Source organism: Podarcis liolepis, assembly GCF_965112155.1.
Source record: "Podarcis liolepis genome assembly, chromosome: 10".
NCBI lineage: Eukaryota > Metazoa > Chordata > Lepidosauria > Squamata > Lacertidae > Podarcis > Podarcis liolepis.
Window position 1 is genome coordinate 14,277,882 of NC_139562.1, and position 21,151 is coordinate 14,299,032.

The 21,151-nt window shown below is 47.1% G+C and overlaps 1 protein-coding gene across 2 annotated transcripts in view; it reads left to right on the forward strand.

Annotated features, from left to right (window-relative positions):
- The window catches only part of LOC310686839 (solute carrier organic anion transporter family member 1C1-like), a 32,429-nt gene that overhangs the window by 9,932 nt on the left and 1,346 nt on the right, over positions 1–21,151 (forward strand). The window contains exons 2-16 of one of the 2 annotated variants that reach the window (XM_083461184.1): positions 28–173; positions 394–535; positions 667–799; positions 1,670–1,797; positions 4,639–4,785; positions 6,186–6,284; positions 7,744–7,989; positions 9,364–9,528; positions 9,661–9,856; positions 10,717–10,882; positions 12,260–12,435; positions 14,517–14,581; positions 15,785–15,902; positions 18,888–19,776; positions 19,816–21,114. In XM_083461184.1, coding sequence (XP_083317310.1) covers positions 63–173; positions 394–535; positions 667–799; positions 1,670–1,797; positions 4,639–4,785; positions 6,186–6,284; positions 7,744–7,989; positions 9,364–9,528; positions 9,661–9,856; positions 10,717–10,882; positions 12,260–12,435; positions 14,517–14,581; positions 15,785–15,902; positions 18,888–19,104 — 2,109 coding nt within the window. In that variant the 5' untranslated portion in view covers positions 28–62 and the 3' untranslated portion in view covers positions 19,105–19,776; positions 19,816–21,114. Of the gene's footprint in view, positions 1–27; positions 174–393; positions 536–666; positions 800–1,669; positions 1,798–4,638; positions 4,786–6,185; positions 6,285–7,743; positions 7,990–9,363; positions 9,529–9,660; positions 9,857–10,716; positions 10,883–12,259; positions 12,436–14,516; positions 14,582–15,784; positions 15,903–18,887; positions 21,115–21,151 lie in introns of both variants that reach the window. The other variant, XM_083461183.1, reaches the window with a different exon arrangement.

Genomic DNA, 21,151 nt, shown 5'->3' on the forward strand with positions numbered 1-21,151 from the left:
TTGTTCCTATCCCCCCTCCCCCGACAGAAAGGTCTGTGTTCCCGAGCTAGAAGATCAGCATCATGGATGGAAAAATGGTTCTGCAACAAGCTAAAGACAACCCCCCATTCTTGGACAAAAGCCATGGGTCGCACCTGGTGAAGAGAGCATGTCTCCCTGTTTCAAAGCTAAAGGTAAAAACCTCCCTTTCTCTGCAATAAATGGCAAAAAATTCCAGATGGTTCAAAAGCATGGTCCCTAGCCTTGTCTCCCTCTATTTTCCTTCCACATATTAAATTGTAAGCTCCTTGAGGCCAGAGACTTGTCTGTTTCTATCTCTGTGGTTGAGATGTTATATTATCTTGAGACAATAGCTCCTTTGTCAACTCACGTTTTCCTTTGTGTTCACCCCAGATATTCCTCGGGGCACTGTCGTTTTCCTTCTTCTCCAAAGCATTTACGGGAAGCTACATGAAGAGTGTGATGACTCAGATTGAGAGGAGATTTGAAATCCCATCATTTGTGGTCGGACTGATCGATGGAAGCTTTGAGATAGGTATACCCATTTCCTTCCCACGCCCCCTCACAGGAGGGAAACTACTGTTAGTTTCGCAGTGGAAAGGCCTTCTGCCTCTCCCTGAACCACCCCCCACCCTAGAATTCATCACATCTCTTTTCCTGATGTAGGAAACTTATTGGTGCTGATCTTGGTGAGTTACCTGGGGCCGAAAGTTCATCGTCCAAAAGTGATTGCGGTTGGGTGCCTCATCATGTCCATGGGATCGTTTGTGTCGATTGTGCCTCACTTCATAATGGGGCGGTAAGTAGAGCATTAACAATTACCAACATTAGCATCCCCAGTGAAATGCCTGTCATCAGGGAGGGTGGTCCATGGGCCAAGACAGATGAGCATCAAACAGCGGATGAGAGTGTTGTGAATGCTTTGTAGAGGGAAGGGCTATAGTTAAGCAGCAGATCAATTCTCAGCATCTCAAAGTTGGACTGAGTGGAGTGAACCGTATCTGAAGCCTCGGAGAGTTTCTGCTGGGCAGCGCAGACATTTGTTTTGGCCCTGCGTTGTTGGCAGGGGATGCTTGGATATCACACTCTTCATTGGGGCTCTGCTGGAGAAGTTTGGGCATACCAAATATCAAGGATAGCCGTTGGGCATGGCAGCGTTTGGGCTGTTGTCGAGAAGCCTTGGTTGTGAGGTCATGGGCATAGGCCCCAAAGTCTGGTTGCGATGGCACTGCTCCCACAAGGAAACCAGGACATAAAATTAGTAAATAACTAAATAAATAACTTTCCCTAACTTTTTGGAAAAGAGCAGTGCATCATTCTTATGACATTGCACTATTTGCCATGAAGCAACCATCAATTGTCTCATTGCCTCACAAAGCAGCTGCCAATAGGGTTGTAGTAGACCATCTGCTTCGCATGCAGAAGATACCATGTTCAATTTTCAGCAGCATTTCTGGGTCAGGCTGGGAGGAACACCCTGCCTGCTGAGCTAGATGGATACAATGCTTTAACTCAATATAAGTCAGCTCCCTGTGCTCCTATGTACCACTCAGAATTAAAGGGTATTAATAGTATCATCATCATCATCATTGTTATTATTAACAAATATTTTTAAACCCTTCCACGTTTCCATCACACGGCATTTGTTTGTTTCTTCTTCTTTTTAAAGTTACAATTACAAGAGCATTGCGGTTTCTGTGACCAATTCTTCTGCGAGTGTGTCGGCTTGCTCAACAACCATTCCTCCCCACCATGTGATAGACGACTTGGAAAGTTTTCAAAATGCAAGTGCTCTTGGTAAGCAAAACTTTGGTGGCTCCCGAGGTGGGCTGTGCCCCAGTCTCTTGGTGTGCACATGAAGAGATGCAGGACATAATTTCATCATGTAGGCTTATAGTCTCTCTCATGCCCCAACACCTTTTGAGCAGGTTGCTCTATGGCCTTATGCCACCAACACCTCTTTATGTAGCAACTGGTACTGTGATTTTCCAGGCTGAACAATTCATATTCTCTTGCAACAGTCCTCTAATATCCATCTCTATTGTAGCCATAAGAGAACTATCCCTGTATGATACGATGGTTGCATATGCACCATTCATTCAAACCAAACACCTCCCAACCCCTCAAAATCAAGGGATCTGTAGTTTACCCCCACAGAGCTACAATTACCAGCACCCTTAACAAACTACAGTTCTCGGAATTCTTTGGGGCGTATGTGTATGTTTTGAATGTGGTTTAAATGTATTGCTGAACACACATTGATCTCTGAGCAGCAAGAGACTTCAGTGGTTTCTGTGCTTACCCAGGTGAAAGCCAATGGAAATGCTGGTGCCTTTGGGATATATGCAGTTATTTGCACATCTATACAACCCAAGCATAGGATGGAGTGGTTAGCCCCAAGCCTCTACTTTGGGTCTCCAGCTTCCAGCACCAGCCAAAACTCACACAGCTCCACTTGGCCTATTGTTCTCCATCCTAGGAGTGACGTGGCTTGAGCCAAGTGAGGTGATGAAAGGCCCACCCATTTGTCTCTATGGCAACATGTCTTTGGACATGTAAACTGTGGTACTTAACTGGACAGCTATGACCATTCCCTTAGCAAAGGAAATAGATTGACCTGTTTACCAAGTTTTCTCTTATACATCCTACCTGCACAGGATAAAGGATTGCAGCAGTTACAATCGATTTATGCCCTCCGCTGCTGCTACAGTTGCTATTACAGTTGCTCCTCTTCAACATTGCTTGCCAGACCAAGGCTTTCAGTTTTCAGTGTCCAAGTTTGGCTGGCATTGAACATCTGTAGCTGAAAAATCTGTTTCCCATCGTCATTCTCTTTAACCGGGAACTCAGCTGGTTGAGTGTCCACAGTGCACTTTGCGATCTCCCTTTTTCCAACAGCAAACTTAGATGGCTGAGAGCCGGCAGGATTTAAGCCAGAACCAGGTCACGGGGGAACAAGCAGACTTATGGGGAACTCCAAGGTTTACAGGAATATAAAAAACCAAAATAAAAAGTCGGGAAACAGATCTGCAGGGGGAAACAAAAGCAAAAGACTCAATGAAGTCTCAGCACATTCAGTGCTCGTGGAATAGTGATAGTACAAGCAGCCTTTCTTCTTCTTTATCTCTTTGACTTTGTTTTTGTAGTTGTTCTTGCTGCTGTCCCAGCCTTTGGTCACTAAGCAGAAGCATGCAATTGGGTGGGTGAGGCAAAAGAGGGCAGAACAACAAATGCTCATTGCACCTCTGTACAGTAGGCTAGTTTCCACACGCACACCAACACACGCCTGTATCCTCCACCCAGGCAAGCAAGAAGCGCGATCAGAGTTCAAGGACACATTCCACACAGGCAAAAACACCCATGGATGGTGCAAGGGAGACAGCGATGGGTTGTGGCCTGGGGAGAGTCACTTGGTGGGCCACATTTGACACCCAAGCCAGTCATTTCCCATTCCTGCCATTAAAAAATGTGTATGCACTCTATACCTGCTGCCTTGAGAGACATCATCAGGAGAAGAAAAGGCTAAAGAGCTAACTGTGCACCAGGGGTTGGCAACCTAAAGCCCAAAGGCCCACAAGCTGCCCCCAAACCGAACCGCTCATTCAGCAAGTTCCTGCGCACTGCACTAAACTGGTGCAGCATGGCGCAGGGACTGTCTTCCGCGGCTCCAGAAATCGCTTCTGCACATGCCCAGATGCCAAAATTCACGTCTGCGCATGTCCACAGTTCCAGAAATCGCTTCTGCGTATGCCCAGACGCTGAAAACCGTGCAGGTGCAATTTCCGGCACCGTGGACATGCACAGACGTGATTTTCAGTGTTGTGCTGTGCTGGTCCGGCCCATGGTTTTTAACACTTGATTGGAAGCTGCCCAGAGTGGCTGGGGAAACTTAGCCAGATGGGCGGGGTATAAATAATAAATTATTATTATTATTATTATTATTATTATTATTATTATTATTATTATTATTGAGTATCGCCGCAGGAGTGATCCAGCCCATGCCCGGTAAGCTGTGCCGACCCCTGCCCTACGCAAACCCGAAGTCCCCAAACTGGTTGGATGGCGCCTTGTATTCCTCCTTCCGGCAACTCCTGCAGCCAAGCTGGTGCCAAACATCTTGCTCTGCTTTCCTTTGGACCACATCAACAAGGCTGAGCAGGGGGGTCTTGTCAGCTGGGCAGCCCAGGACCTCCAGACACACTGCCCAGGCTTGCGCCCAGGGGAGGTCACTTTGGTGATGCTAAGGCAGCAAAAACAACACAGGAGGCAGCAGTTACGAGTTATTGGTCTCTGCAGCCACAGCAGACGCTGTGATCCATGGACTCTCCTTGCTTGGATGTTTTTAAGCAGAGGTTGGGTGGCCATTTGCCATGGGTGCTTTAGCTGAGATTCCTGCTTTGCCCCATGGGGTCCCTTCCATCTCTACAATTCTGTGAGACAGGTGCTCTAGATTTCATTGGTGCAATGGCACGGCAGTGGCACTGGTGGTGGAATCTATCCACCTTTTGCTCTGTGCCACCTCTGCAGTTTGCATCTCTGCCCCCCTGACCCTTTGAAGCTGCCAATAGCCCTGCAAGGGAAAATGAATAGGGCACAGCAGATTCGTTCACCAAGCTGTGTGCCATCCTTTGCCCACAGGCTGTGAAAAATCGACGAGCTCCTACCTGTGGCTGTTTGTCCTTGCTGGGAATATTCTTCGTGGAATCGGTGAAGCTCCCGTGATGCCCCTGGGGCTGTCGTACATCGATGATTTTGCCACGGAACAAAACTCGGCCTTTTACATAGGTAAAATAAGCGAGGCGATCCCATCCCATTAAAGATCAGAACTGGGTTGAAAAGCAGCCTTCTGGAGGTCTGCATTGTCTTACCACCTCTTGGCTGTTTCTTGGTTGCTTTAAAATAAAAATATCTTACGGCTGTTTATGTGCTGGTCTAAAATATTTGTGCCTTCTCAGTCACAAGGCAGCTTAAGAATGCATATCAACCACCAAGGCAAACTGAACAGATAAAAAAGTGAGCAAAATTTGTGTGAAGAGGAAAGGGCCGCCTCCCTGCCTCATTTGCAGGTTTTGATCAAAGAAAGCATTTTGTCAGGTTTTGGAAAAATAAAATTGGGGGAACTATCATTGGGTAGCAGTGGAGAGCCTCACAGTGGCCTGCAATTGCTAGCTGCCATCCTTTCTATCCCAGAATGACACATGGTTTCCCCCAAAGAAGCAGCACATTGAAAAACTGCTTCCCTAAAAATAATAATCAAGGGAGGAGTAATGTATGGTGCGGATTAGATCCGAGTCATAGCATAGCATTGCTCCAAGGTGGGGTACCTGGGATTGGAGCGAGATGATGGTTTTTAGTGGAGACTACCATTCTTTTTAGGGATGCGGGTGGCGCTGTGGGTTAAACCACAGAGCCTAGGACTTGCTGATCAGAAGGTTGGCGGTTTGAATCCCCGTGACGGGGTGAGCTCCCGTTGCTCAGTCCCTGCTCCTGCCAACCTAGCAGTTCGAAAGCACATCAAAGTGCAAGTAGATAAATAGGTACCGCTCTGGCGGGAAGGTAAACGGTGTTTCCGTGCGTTGCTCTGGTTCACCAGAAGCGGCTTAGTCATGCTGGCCACATGACCCGGAAGCTGTACACCGGCTCCCTCGGCCAGTAAAGCGAGATGAGCACCGCAACCCCAGAGTCAGCCACGACTGGTCCTAATGGTCAGGGGTCCCTTTACCTTTACCATTCTTTTTCCCCAGAACCCCAGTTGCAAAAAAACACTCCCCATCCCCAAAACACAACAACACCTGTGTAATTGGATGGAGATTCACTCCACCTTTTGTAGGTCTCAACGCAGCATTTCCCAAAGACTTGTGTCTGCATTCCCACTCTCACTTACCTGGAAGAATTGATCCATCGAACTTATAGGAATTCTTTCAGATGAGACATATGTAGGATTGCATTCTGGGTCTTTGATCAGGTTGGGATTGCATTCTGGTAGGGCAGAGAGGGGCTCTGGCAGGCCGCTCTGGTTCCCCACCCTGTTCTTCTGCAATGCACATCAGATGACCCAGACTTTTGCCCAGCCTTCTACCCTGGCAGAGAGTAGCATGCCCAAAGATCGCCTCTTCTCTTCATAGATAATCTTCTTCACCATGCGCTGTAAATAAGTCACTGTGCTGCCGTGTGATCTTTTACAGGAATAGTGAGAGCGCTGGGAATGTTTGGACCCTCGGCTGGCTTTCTGCTTGGATCCTACTGTGCTAATCTGTGGGTTGACATTGGACTGGTAGATACTGGTAAGGAACAAATACCCATAATCGTATCCAGTGTTTCGTCTCTGTTAACGTTGACTCTCCTGTCCAGCGAGTGCTGAGTGCCAATTGTCCTCTTCTGCTGTGGCTTGGTAGCAATTGTCAGGCCAGACCCTAGACAACCCCCAGTAGGTCCTTCTGGAGCCCTGAGCTCTGGAAAATATTGTCTCAGCAAAGGACCACAGCCATCAGAAGACTGAAGAAGGTGGGCAAGGCTTTGGGTTCCAGTGACTTCATCCCATGATGCAGAAAGGGCCTGTTAGGAATTCACAAAATTAAGGTTCTCAGAGAGCTTCTCCACCTGCAGAACCAAAATGTGGATTTGCACCTCTTTACTCTCACCATTAATGTAGGGGGATGTAATCATAGGACGCTGTTCCCCATCCCAGTTTTGTCCCAGGCCTTCCTGGGAATGTGGGCTTTTCCTATCCTTGGAAGATCTGCAGTGGCTAAGACTGAAAAGTCCTGCATTTAAAGGGTGGAAGTTCCAGGACAACACTGGGGTGTGTAGGATGTCTTGCGGATGTCCTTACATTACTGGGGAGACAGGAAGGTGCAGTTCCACATTTTGCTGTGGTGTGGACAGCCCCGCATCCAACCAGCTCTCTTCCATCAGAGGAAAGCTGTGTATTATCATCCATAGACACGTCCTAGAATATTTACTATTGCACACAAATAAATTTCAGGCTTCCAGCCCAGACTCCCTGTTAAACTAAACTAAACTCCCATTTGTGGTTTTAAGTACATTCTCCTACAATCTCTCCAGTTGCCGGATATTACCCTCTTAACCCTTCTCTGGCGCTAACACCCTCCATCATCTAAATTCCTGACTTCCTGCAGTGTTACCTCCACTTAGCCTGTCTCTCAGGCCCCATCTGCCCCATGCATTTGAAGCAATATTATAGCACTTTAAACAGTCATGGCTTCCCCTAAAGAATCCTGGGAGCTGTAGTTTGTTAACGGTGCTGAGACCCTAATTCCCCCTCACATAGCTCCAATTCCTAGGGTGGCTTAACGGTCAATCCCTTTTCCCACTGAGGCACTGAAAGAATATTTCTGAATATCAGTTGGTATGGATCACAGCTGGGAGGGTGCTATTGCATTTGTGCCTACGCACCCAGAGACATTGGGTGGGCCACTGTGAGAACAGGATGCTGGACTCATAGGCCCTTGGTCTGATCCAGGAGGATCCTTCTGAATGTCTTACAATATGCCTGAGAAATCACCCATGGTTTCCATGACTGAGCTGTGATTGCAGTTTAGATCTTTTAGGTCCACATCTAACTTTTTATCAGCTGGACCATACAGTGGAGAGGTGAAAGGTCAAACTGGGAGCCAACTGAGAACTGCAGTGATGAATAAGCAAAGTAGAGCAAAAGATGTAGATCATCTTTTTTTTCCATTTAAAGAGGCTAAAAGTTCAATCTCTGTCCTTTTCTCCCAGATACATTGACAATAAATTCTAAGGATGTGCGTTGGGTTGGTGCCTGGTGGCTTGGAATACTGTTATGTGGAGCCATCAGCATTGTGGCCTCCTTCCCTTTCTGGTTCCTGCCTTACTCTTTGCCAAAACAAGAAGAAGAAAGGATAATTAAGAAGTCGGGTGACGTTTACGGAAACTCCAAGGATAGCTGTGGCAAAACAGAATCTCCAAAGCCACCACGGCTGAAGATCTCCAAAGCAACAAAAGGTTGACTGCTGAATCTCCTCCTCCTCCTCCTCCTCCTCCTCCTCCTCCTCCTCCTCCTCCTCCTCCTCCTCCTCCTCCCCTGGCTCTCCTTCACTAGTTAATGTCGAGCTTCCTAAGAGCAATCGACTCGGTGGGTGGCCCACTTTTGCAATGTGCTCATCTCCTTAAACAAAATAGAACAGGACTAGGGAAACTTGACTCTCCAGATGTTTCTAGACTCCAGCTCCCATCAACTCCCACAGCATGGCTAGTGCTCAGGGATGATGGGATTTGTAGACCAGAAACACAGTGTCCTTATTCTGGGGTGATTGCAATTTAAAGCATAAACATACACCCCAAATATTATTGGAAGGTCACGATCCCTTTTATTAACAACTGGCACTCACCCCTACTATTCTGAAAACAGACGTGATCTGTGGTGAAAAATGTGTGGTGATTCAGATAATTGGTCTCCATGGTCTCTTTTTGTAAGCAGATGTCCATGTAAGCATGTCAGGAAGGAACACAGGAATCTGCCTTCTACTGAGTCAGAGCACTGATCCACCTAGTATTGTCTACACAGATTAGGGGTGGCCCTCCATGGCTTTCTTCCTGCCCTATCTGGAGATGCTAAGGATTGAACCTGGGACCTTCTGCATGTAAAGCAGATGGAGGAGCAGTAACTTGAGTCAGGGTACATATAGTCACCCAGTTCCGCTGGTTTCCTGGGTGGGGTACCTTCATGAATTGTGGTCCCAGGATTCCTCTCAAGTTGCCCTGGTTCCCGGTACATGCTGGTATCTGCCATGGGCTCCATCCTCTGAGGAGGTCTTCTCAAATTTTAGCCACAGACCTAGATCATATCCTTAACATTCTTCACTTAAAACTCATTAAGAAGAGTTAACTAACAATTTGCTGAATGGAACCATTTTACACACTGCGTTCCTCTCTCCCATCTGTACAATTCGCAACTACAGTGGTACCTTGGGTTACAGACGCTTCAGGTTACAGACGCTTCAGGTTACAGGCTCCGCTAACCCAGAAATAGTACCTCGGGTTAAGAACTTTGCTTCAGGATGAGAACAGAAATTGTGCAGCGGCAGCGAGAGGCCCCATTAGCTAAAGTGGTACCTCAGGTTAAGAACAGTTTCAGGTTACGAACGGACCTCCAGAATGAATTAAGTTCTTAACCTGAGGCACCACTGCAGATCTGAAGTAACAAATCTGAATACACACACACAAATCTAGGCAATGTAAATTAGTCTCAGCAGTAGACAGAATCAGCAATAGCTTTTGATCCCATGGGTGACGATAGAGATGATCATAAGCCTTTCCTCTGCGAATACACTTGCTGATGTTTATTTTAGATATGGATATATTATATTTCCTTTCCAGATTTCTTCCCCACTTTGAAGAAGCTACTTGGAAACACTGTCTTCCTCGTCTATTTACTCCTCATTGTCCTTCTGTACAATTCTGTCGTTGGCATGATAACATATGAGCCAAAGTTTATGGAACAGCAATTTAACATACCTGTTTCAAACGCCATCTTCTATATTGGTACGTAAACTCCTCTCTTTGTTGTTGCGTTTCTGGCTTGCTGGGGTAAGTGTGTGTGTGTGTGTGTGTGTGTGTGTGTGTGTGTGTGTAAGCACATGCAACCTATGTCAGTGTTCCCTTTTCTTTTTCTAGGTGTGTTGCTTTTACCTGCTACAATCGTGGGACTGTTCCTTGGAGGTTTTATCATCAAGAAGTTCAAGATGCAAGTGACAACTATGGCGAAGTTTGCCTGTGTCACTTTTCTGATTACCTTCCTACTTAATCTGCTTTACTTTGCATTCAACTGCAAAGACCTCCAGGTGGCTGGCTTGAACATCAACTACTCTGGGTAAGTTGCTGTATTCATTTTTGGGACTGTGGGGCGGGAAATTCCATATTATACTGACTCAGACTGTTGGTGCATTTTATGTTGTGAACTGCCCTGTGATCTTCAGATGATGGGTGATATACAAATTTAATAAAGAATAATGATCTAACTGAGTACCATCTGCTGGGGATGTCTCTTCATGCCTGCTCCTCTGCTGTCTACTTGTTGCTTATCTACTCATCTACAGTCTCCTGAGTTCGCATTTAATGGTGAATCTACCTGGCTGGAAACGTACACGAGAACTAACATGCAGCCATCATGGTGTCACTCTGAATTTTACAGTACATTTCAGTATTATTATTATTATTATTATTATTATTATTATTATTATTATTATTTATACCCTGCCCTCCCCAGCCAAAACTGGGCTCAGAGCATATAGGAGGGTAAAATGTGCATAAGAATGCATGCTAACTATCTTTTACTGGTGTTTTGCTTTTTTGTCAACCACTTTGCAGCCTTTCCCAACCTGTGGGTCCCCAGATGTTGTTGAACTACAACTCCCATCACCCCTAGCTAGCAAGGCCAGAGCTCAGGGATGATGGGAGTTGTAGTCCAACAACATCTGGGGACCAGCAGGTTGAGAACCACCGACTTAGAAGTTTCATCACTATCAGGTGGTATATGAATTTTGTTGCATAAAATAAATTGGTGAAACTAACATGCAAAAATGGGTTGTACTTGAGAAAACATGCTTTGCCAAAATGCAGATATAACAGCAATAACAATTTATTACTTGTACCCCACCCATCTGACTGTGTATAAGTGCGTGTTGGCCTAGTTTTCCTTTTCCCTGAAGGCTTTGCTTCTGTTCCCTTTAGCATCAAAGAACCATCCTTCTCTAAGGAAGTATCATTAGCTGCCTGCAACTCGGACTGCAGCTGTGATGCAAGCCACTGGGATCCCGTTTGTGGAAGCAACGGGGTCACCTACATGAGCGCATGTTTAGCTGGCTGCAAAGCATCAGTGGGAAGTGGAAAAGATATGGTAAATGCAGATAGGTTTGCTTCTTAAGAGGTTCATGCGTTCGTAGGATTGTATAGAGTTGGAAGGGACCCCAGGTTTCATTTGGCCCAATGTCCTGCAACACAGAAATCACAGCTGGAGACTCCCTGACAGATGGCCATCCAACCTCAGCTTAAAACCTTCCAATGAAAGAGAGTCTGCCGCCTTCTGATGTGCAGTCCATTTGACTGCTAAACAGCTCTTGCTGTCAGGAGGTTCTTCCTAAAGTTTGGTTGGAATCTCCTTCCTTGTATTTTGAATCCTTTGGGTCCTACCCTCTGGCAACACTGCTGACTTGCACCATAGTGAGGGTCACTTGGTCCGGTGTTCTGACATGAGGACTCGTGCCAGAGCGCCAGACCAAAAAAAAGGGGGGGGGGTATCTTGGGATGCAAACAGAAGCTGGGATTGGCTTCTGTGATTCCAGGATGCCCTGCTTAAAACAGGACAGTTGGCAGATATGCGGTATAGTTCTCTCTATTTTGGCTCTGGAGTATGTAAAATATTAACTTGCACCTAAATGTAAGCAAGACAAAGGAGATGGTGTTGGGCTTTCGGAGGAAGAGAGGAGAACTAGCCTCGCTGTACATCGGGGAGGGCTGTGTGGAGAGAGTCTCTTCCTTTAAATTCCTAGGAGTGTATCTCAGTGAAGACCTTACTTGGAAAATCAATACAACCCAGGTGGCTAAGAAAGCCCAACAGAGACTCCATCTCCTCAGAGTATTGTGGAAGAACAATGTCAAACAACATTTGATGACCTCCTTCTACCGGTCCACAACAGAAAGTGTCCTTTCATACTGCATCACGGTGTGGCACGCTGGTTTGACATCAACTGATAGGAAGTGCCTACAGAGGGTGGTGAATACACCACAATATATTATGGGCTGTCCCGTGAGTCCTCTGGATGAAATAGCGGAAGAACGTTGCCTCAGGAGAGTGAGGAAAATTCACACCCTGGCCAGCACTTCCTTGATCTCCTGCCCTCGGGCAGAAGATATAGAAGCATGATTAGTCGCACCAACAGGGTAAAGAACAGCTTCTATCGGTGGGCTGTTAGGCTGCTGAATGAAAAGATAACAACAGGGCAACTGACTTTTGGGTTTGGTGTGTGTGTGTCAGTAAATGAGGGGAATTAAGACTAAGAGAGCTGGGTGGGGGGTGCTTGTGTAATCTCACTGTATACAAGTTGTACAAGTGACAATAAAGTATTTCATTTCAACTAGATAGACTGCAACGGGTTCAGGACATCTTGTACCAAATGTTTTGCCCACAGGGGGAAATCCACAGGGAGCGGAGGTGCGGAATGTGAAAAAATGCCAGACACCCTGATAATGACGCACACCCTCTTCTCTCTCGCAGGTATTTCACAACTGCAGTTGTGTGGGAGTTTCGGGTCCTGGAAATCTATCGGCAGTTTTGGGTCAATGCCCAAGGGATAGTTGTACTAAAAGCTTCCCTTATTTCTTAGCCTTGACGTTCTTATTTGCATTTGGTTTTTCCTTGGGAGGAACTCCGACGTACATGATTATGTTCAGGTGAGCACATTTTTTTTAAATCCCCCTGTTTGTCTCCATCAAGTTTTGGGGCAGGTCAGCTCCATAGCACAGTTCATCAAATCTCCTGTGTTTCAGCGGTTGCTTTTGCAGAATGCCCCTGGATTGCAAAAAAGGTGCCATTTTCTGTTTGAAAATAATAATAATAATTGTAGCCAACGTTGGTGGGGGGTGCATCACTGAAAATTTGAATGCTAGCAGCTGAAATCTAGGACAAAATATAGCCGTTTTGCTAACTTTTCCTAAAGGCGTTTACAATCAGGATTTCAAAAATCTTCTACAAAACTACCAGGGCCCTAAGGTTCATATTCAAAGGTGCTCTTTAGAGCATAGGATTGAATTGCTGTGGAGAGCATCTTCTTCTGCCATGCACAACTGGGTGCAGGCCTCCCCTTCACAACTGCCCACTTGCTCGCCTCTTTCTCTCTGTGTGCTCACAAGAGGTTTTTGCCTGCTTGCCTGCCTCCCACCGCATGCTTCTCCTACTGTCTGCCTGCCTGCCTCTCCCCAGCTGCCCCGGCTCAGACATGCTTGGAAATAGCACCAATAGTTAAGAGGCAAGCCAGGAGGCTTGTGACATAAGACAGGGCCTTTTCAGTGGTGGCTCCCAGCAAAGAGGCCCACCAGGTGTTCACTTTGACATCTTCTCTGGGCACTGGGCAGAGCCTTTTGTTTCAAGCTTTGGAATGATTTTAACATCTTTTATTTGCTACTGCTGCTGGTGGTATTCTTCAGTCTGGTTCCATTAATGTTGGTTGTCACTGTGGCACTTTGGCCTGTGGTGCGGCTTCCTATTGCTGTTTTTACTGTTTAAGCTGCCGGTTTGCTGTGTTCTGTTTTTTTAAGGTTTACTTCTATTGAAGTACGTATATTGGGTGTTTTGGTCATTTTTAGTTGTGTTCTTCAAGGCTCTGGCACAAGGCAATGGCTAAATTGCTCTCTGTTCCATTACACTTGGTCTGGAAAGTGTAGTTAGCGTGGAAGGCTGCAGTGGGAACATATTACATCTCTGCTCTCAAAGATTTTCAGTGCCTGCCAATTTGCTTTGTTGTTATTTAGTCATTTAGTCATGTCCGACTCTTTGTGACACCATGGACCACAGCACACCAGGCCCTCCTGTCTTCCACTGCCTCCCGCAGCTTGGTCAAACTCATACTGGTAGCTTCAAGAACACTGTCCAATCATCTCGTCCTCTGTCGTCCCCTTCTCCTTGTGCCCTCCATCTTTCCCAACATCAGGGTCTTTTCAAGGGAGTCTTCTCCTCTCATGAGCTGGCCAATTTGCTACTGGGCAACATTCTAGCCTGGCTGCTGCTTTTTTACTGGGACAAAATCAAGATGTTACTGCTAATGTATAAAGACATCAAGAGCTTGGAACGGATGTGCTGGAAGGATTGACTTATCCCACACATGCCTCTTAAAGCACTTTGATTTGTGGAATTAGCACTTTCACAAGTGCTACATAATGTATGTTCCAAGCCTGGGAGGAATCTGTTTGCAATTTCATCATAGATCTTTCTTCTCAAAGCTGTAGATTTTAACTATATTTTGATAATTTCATTACGCAGACTGTTTTTTTTTTTTTAAAAAAAAGTGTTTTATTTTATAATAAAATAATATAATAAAGATAATTTTATATTTTATAATAAAGGTAATTTTATATTTTATAATAAAAATATTATTACCATTTTGTGTAAACCACTTAGAGTTGGGTTGTTGTTGTTGTTTTTTAAAAAAGCATTATATAAACCTTGCTGAATAAATACATGGAACAAAACAACATCAGCATTATTGAAATAATTTCTGTGGATTTTCAAATTCTGCACATTTGGGCCTCTTTAATTCCAGTGGATTGATTGGTTTCTAACAAGAGAGGTGCAAGTTTTGCCCTTGAAAATTTGCAGTTCCAGTTATTTAACGCTCTGCAGCTTACACAACCCCATATCCTTTTGAGCCACGACATTCCATTTATTTCAATGTTTCTGGACTGCAGCCATTGTAGCAAAGTGTATCTGATTAATGTCGAAGGGAATTTTTTGAACTTCTGCATCCTGTTTTTTTCAGATCGGTTTCTCCAGAATTAAAATCCCTTGCTGTCGGCTTCGAAGCTTTCTGTGGAAGAACACTCGGTAAATGTTTCTTCCCTTTCCTTTTGTTTGAAGATCAGAAACAGAGGAAGGAACAAAGGGAGCTGCCTTCTACGTTGGCCAATATACCTCAGTATTGTCTACACTGACTGGCAGCTGCTCTCCAGGGCTTCAGGCAGGGGTCCGACGTCCTACAATAGACTGCTTTTTGGAAAGCTAATTCCGGGGGTGGGGGAGGAGGGAACACTGTGGGTGCCAGGCAAGGCCTCTGAAGGCACAAAGGCACGCATGGGTGGTGACCACGATGGCAACCACTGCTTTAAACAGGCTTCCAGGTAGTGTGTTCTAATGTTGAGGGCAAAGATGACACAAAGTCTGTAGAGTAGTGGGGATGGAGTTTTTCATATGTATCACACTGATATCAAAGATTCCTTCTCTTCCGGGTCAGCCTCTGTTGTACTCTATCTCCCTTGTTGTTGTTGTTTTTAAAAAACTGGAAAAGTCGGGAATTACCGTATTTTTTGCTCTATAAGATGCACCCGACCATACGACACACCTAGTTTTTAAGAGGAGGAAAACAATAAAAAAATATTCTGAATCAAATGTTGTTGAAGAGGGAGGAGGACGGAGGATCAGTGGCGTAGCGTGGGGGGTGCAGGGGGGGCCGGCCACACCGGGCGCAACATCTGGGGGTTAGGGGGCGCAAATCCACGGGTTAGGGGGCGCAAATTACTTGCCTTGCCCCGGGTGCTGACAACCCATGCTATGCCACTGCGGAGGATCAGACTTACCCCTTATGGAGCCCCTTATTTTCCTCCTCCCGCTTCGCTGAAGAGGTACTGCGCTGCTCTGCTGAACCCAGCAGAGCAAAAGGGAGAGCTGCGCAGCGCCTCTTGGTCTGCTGGCTTCCCAGCGAAGGAGGATGAGGGATGGAAGGGCTCCCTTCCGTCCCTCATGGTGCGTTGCTGTGAAGGCATCACAACAAGAGGCGCTGCACAGCTCTCCCTCTTGCTGTGCTGGCTTCAGCGATAGCTGCGCAGCCTGCATTCACTCCATAAGACGCACACACGTTTCCCCTTACTTTTTAGGAGGAAAAAAGTGTGTCTTATAGAGCGAAAAATACAGTAAGTCTCAAGACTTTCTGCATGTGAAGGTCTACCATGAACTCCTGGCCGTTTTCTGACTCTCGCTGAAAAAAACCCACGTTGCCAGGCTCACGTCACTGCTGGTGGTTCTTCTTTTCAGGCGGACTTCCCGCGCCTCTTTATTTTGGAGCTCTGATCGATACAACCTGCTTGAAATGGGGTGTGAAAAGCTGTGGCGAATCGGGGTCTTGCAGAGCGTACAGCACAGAGATGTTCAGGTGAGTCTCAACGGGAGCTGAGATTCCCTCTCTGTTTTCGTGCAAGCATTCTCAGCGTGAGAAAACCGAGAGGAAGAGTTTGGATTTGATATCCCGCTTTATCACTACCCGAAGGAGTCTCAAAGCGGCGAACATTCTCCTTTCCCTTCCTCCCCCACAACAAACACTCTGTGAGGTGAGTGAGGCTGAGAGACTTCAGAGAAGTGTGACTGGCCCAAGGTCACCCAGCAGCTGCATGTGGAGGAGCGGGGAAGCGAACCCGGTTCACCAGATTACGAGTCTACTGCTCTTAACCTCTACACCACACTGGCTTCTTTCTCAGCCGGAGAGGAAACTCCTACGGCATTTGTTTAAGACGTGCGGGTTGGTTCATCTTACTAATATGCAAGGCAGTTGAAGTTAGTTTCCCTCCCTGTTTCTAAACCTCTTAAACGGTCTCAATCATATAGCTTGCTTCTCCCAGCCTGTCCCAAGAAAGGAGCTTCAAAACAAAACAAAACACTGTATTCTCATTTATTTATTGGGATAATATATTAAGATGCTGCCTTTCATACAACTTCACAATGCAGAGAACAAAAATCCTCATTTTATCCTCATAACAACCCTGTGAGGAATCATAGAATCATAGAATCATAGAGTTGGAAGAGACCACAAGGGCCATCGAGTCCAACCCCCTGCCAAGCAGGAAACACCATCAGAGCACTCCTGACATATGGTTGTCAAGCCTCTGCTTGACAGGAGAGGAAGGAGAGGTTGTGAGTGAGCAGTAGGTAAAGGTGATTCGATGAGCTTCATGGCTAGGTGGGAATTTGAACTCTGCTCTCCCTGGTCCTGGGCCAGCACTGTAACCACTACCCCACATTGGCAGCTGCCGAGTTAATTGCATATAGAAGAAACCAACTGGTCATAATGGAATCATATTGTAGAGCTGGAAGGGACTCTGTGGATCATCTAGTCTAACCCCCTGCAATGTAGTAATATGGAGTTGCGTGGCGAGTTCCCGCCTCCCCCCAATGGAAATATAGACACATGACACAATTATTTAGGTTAATGGGCAAAAAATGGCCACAACTTTATTGGTTACAGGTGATGTGCGGTATTGGCTTAGGCATTGGTCCTAACTGACTATCCGGCTTCAGCCTGCTTGCTTGAAGACCGGGAAGCGTTAGCCACCAGTGGGGGGAGTCCTGCTGATGCACATCAACTAGGAACTCCACCGGGGTCACCGCTTGGGGGCATGCCTTAGGCCCTCACCTCCATAGGCTTTGGACAGGGCCAAACCCCCCGGAATCCTTTACTGGACTACCCTTCGCAATCCGGGGGAGGTGATGGCGCTTCCTCCCCCCCTTCATCTACATAACAATACCCCTCCCAATGCCTAACCGCCAATCCCAGGAAGTTGTGACGATTTGCTACGAGGTAGGCGAAAAACCAAGTGGCTGGTGCCAATTTGCCAAGTGGAAAAAATTCCTACCAGGCCCTTTAACAGCAACCAACTGAGGTCCATAGCAAGGTCAAAGGAAAACCTTAAAGGCCGGGAGGGTAGGAAACTGGAGAAGCTGAAGCAAAAGAGGGAGATCCCCGGCCGCGCCGGAGCTAAATAACCCAGGCCACTCCCCCTAGGCCAGCCGATTAGGGGCCAGCCCCCGCACACTTGGAGAGGGCATGAAGCCCGTAACTCCACCTCTTCTCTAGTTCGGAAGTGGCTCTGTCCCATAAGAGGATCGAACCTGCAACCTTGGCATTATGAGTGCCACACTCCAACCAACTGAGCTATCCAGAATGAGTTCCTTTGACACCTTCCCTGCCCCACTTTCTCTGGGGTAGATTAACCATGAACTGCTTTGAAGTCTTTTAATTCTCAAGTATGTCACCCCTCCCCCCAAAGTGCTAAATGGCTTGTTTTGTTCTTCCTTAAGTTTTGTTGCACTGTTTGCGGGTCAATGCCCTGTAACCACCCGGTTCTCTGGGAGCGAAATAACTACACCAGACGTTTTCAACCTTTTTGAGTCTATGGCTCCCTTGATCAACTACATTCTTTCTGCGGCACCCCTGTAGGGCTCAAGAGCCAAGTTATGTCACCCCTTGTCTGCAGAGCCAGCAGCCCCTCACCCCTTTTCAAACACCCTAGAGCAGGGGGCCGGTTCACTGTCCCTCAGACCTTGTGGGGGGCCAGACTATATATATATTTTTGGGAGGGGGGAATGAACAAATTCCTATGCCCCACAAATAACCCAGAGATGCATCTTAAATAAAAGGACACATTCTACTCATGTAAAAACACACTGATTCCCAGACCGTCTGCGGGCCAGATTTAGAAGGCGATTGGGCCGGATTTGGCAACCAGGCCTTAGTTTGCCTACCCATGCCCTAGAGTGTTCCCTCAGCCCCCTCTCCTCTCCCCTCTCCTTGGGAGTCCTCCGGGCAGCCACTGCTGCCACCCCTGGTCTCTGAGCTGCCCCCCCGCCCCAAAGAAAGGTGCCTCCTCACTCTGCCCCACAGGGGCCTGGGAAGCACCCCCTGGCCAGCCCCCAGAGGCACCATTCGCCGGGCGAGCTTGTAGGGGGCAGAGACATAAGAGGGCATCAGAGGAGGGAGGGAAGGAAAGAGGGACATGGCATTGGCCATGGCAGCTCTGACCATCATTCAAGGCACCCCAGGGTGCCACAGCACATTGGTTGAAAACCACCGAACTAGACAGTACACAGGATGTTGGTTTTATGGGATCAAATGAGGCCACAACTTTATTGGTTACAAATGTGTAGGTTTTGGCCATAGGCATTGGGATAAGCCACGCAAATACCACTCCAGTGTCTCTAAGGGTGAAGCCAACCAGCAGAGAACACCCAAGACATATGTCAAATTGGGGTGTCCCTCAAGTGATCTCCATTGGAGGAGTGGAATGGCCCTAGCCTGGCTAAATGACATCTTTTGTTCTTCCTTAAGTTCTGTTGCACTGAGCTGTTCTGTCTACCCTCCTCCTAGGAACGTCTATGTGGGATTTCTTCTCTCGATAAGAGGTGCAACCTGCCTCCTATACATCGTCCTCTGCGTTTTAATTGCAAAGCGATTCAGACGAGGGGAAGAGGCAACGGCAACCCAAAACTGTGAGCTGTCTGCCGCCAAGTTGCCTGTGCCTGAACTGAACAAAGGAGAGACCTCTTGCGTAGAGGCGTCCGTCAACGGCGACACTCGCTTGTGAGAAAGGAAAGCTGGTTTGGATCGTTGCACGAGCGGCTGCTGTTTGGGCGTTCAGGAGCAATCCATAGCATAAGCGGATCCTCACCCAGGCCAAAGCCCTATCTGGCGATCAGAGCTCGATACATACAGCCCTGCTCAGATTGCACCAATTGCCCGCAGGCAAAGGCATCAGTTATTTGTAGCAGATCATTGTGGCAAGAGCACCAATCACCTAGAAGAGGGGCAAGAGAGAACTGAATGGTTGGTGCTCTTGCCAATGATCCACCCAAGACTGCGATGCAGCTGCTGGTTTGTAACGTCAGGAAACCTTAAGTGTAGCACCTGTTTACATGTGAAGTTCCTCATGCAGCAGAGCACTATGGAAGCTGGAAAGGAGGCTGCGAGTTTTAAAATACAGAAGAGAGACTGATATAAAACATTTGCTTAGGAACAAAGGGAGCTCGCTTGTGCCATGTGGGACCACTGGTCCATCTAGCCCAGTACTGTCTGCGCAGACTGGCAGCAGCTCTCCAGGGTTTCAAGGCAGGAGATGTTCCCAGCCCTAGGTGGAGGTGCCAGGAATTGAACTTGGAACATTCCTCATGCCCCGCCACTGAGATATCGCCCTTCCTTCTACAGTCCTCAACAGGGTTGGAGTGTTAACGCCCCCCCCCAAATCAAACCTAGAGGGAAAGCTATATCTATCTTGTTAAGCTAAAGAGCTGGTGGGTAGGATTGCGTGACCCTGTATGTGGGGGACATTTTCCTCCCTACTCACAAGCGCTCATTGAAAGTCCACAAACCGGTTCCCTGTTATCTCTGAGCAACCTCTGCGTGCGTGGGGTTCTTCTTTTTAACTTTGCCACTGGGACGAAAACTCCTTGTGCTATCTGTTGCCGTTTATAGCACGGATTATCTGTGCAAATCAGTCTCTTGGCTTGACTATCCAATCGCAGAAGTGTGATGCTTTTTCTTTCCTTTTCGCTTTTTGGAAGGGAAGCAATTTCCTGCCATATTCAAAGCATTCTCCAGAGATCAGCAGTCATCATTCAGCCTCATTACAGTGGTGGGAAAGAGGGCCTCATAAGCCATATTATAGTGACCCACTGGAAAAGCAGCTGTCAAGAAACACCTCCATTTCCTGACAAATTACCGCCATGTGCTAAAAGCTCTCCAAATAGACCAGCTTCCAAAAACAAGAAGGTCTATCGTACAAATAGAGGCTTTTTACTTCTTGTTATGGGACCGGGGGTGGGGGGCAGGAAGCCCTCTTCCCTTTCAGAAAACTGAGTCAGATAATGACAGGAACACCCCCTTGAGACCACAAAAGAGAATGTAGCTTTTAACAGAGAGTGGATTTTACTCACATGGTAAATGCTTAGAAATGGGTTTCAAGTACAGTATTATCTCTCACGCAGTTACTTGGTTTGGGGTGGGGGTTGGTGTTACAAACTCCCGGTTCCAATGTGTTTTTTTCTTTTTAAATACCATTGCCTCCTTCAAGGCGGTAGGCACCATTCTGTCCGGCAAGACAGATTACTACATTGGACCCACCTCACCTGATCAATTCCACACACACCCCAACCCTACCCAGCTAGATCATGGCAGCCACAAAGGTGATCAAGCTGATTCAGTGTTGATCCTCTCTGTGGAGGTTTCATGGTGCATTGCAGGAGTGCTAACTCGCCCTCAGGGTTGTGGGTGCCCGCCACTGTAATGTGGACATGCGACGTCACATGCACACAATTGCACACGCCTCTGCCTCCATGTCTGAGCCCCCGCTACTCCCGGGAAAAGGGTGCCTCGCTCACTGGCCACGGAGGGCGGAGCTGAACTGCTTCTCTCTTGGAGACAGCACTGCTGCCGCTGGCAGCTTTTCTCGTTGACTTTGTGGGTGCCCGGCCCCCACATTTATATTAATGTGGCTTCTGAAGCACCTATGGCTCCTGGAGTTAGCTCCTATGGTGCAGTGTCCACACAGAGCCAACATATTTTGAAAACAGGTTATTGTTGTGAATACCTTCAAGCACAGGTTTCCACCTCCTTTTTTGTTGTTGTTTTTTTGCAAA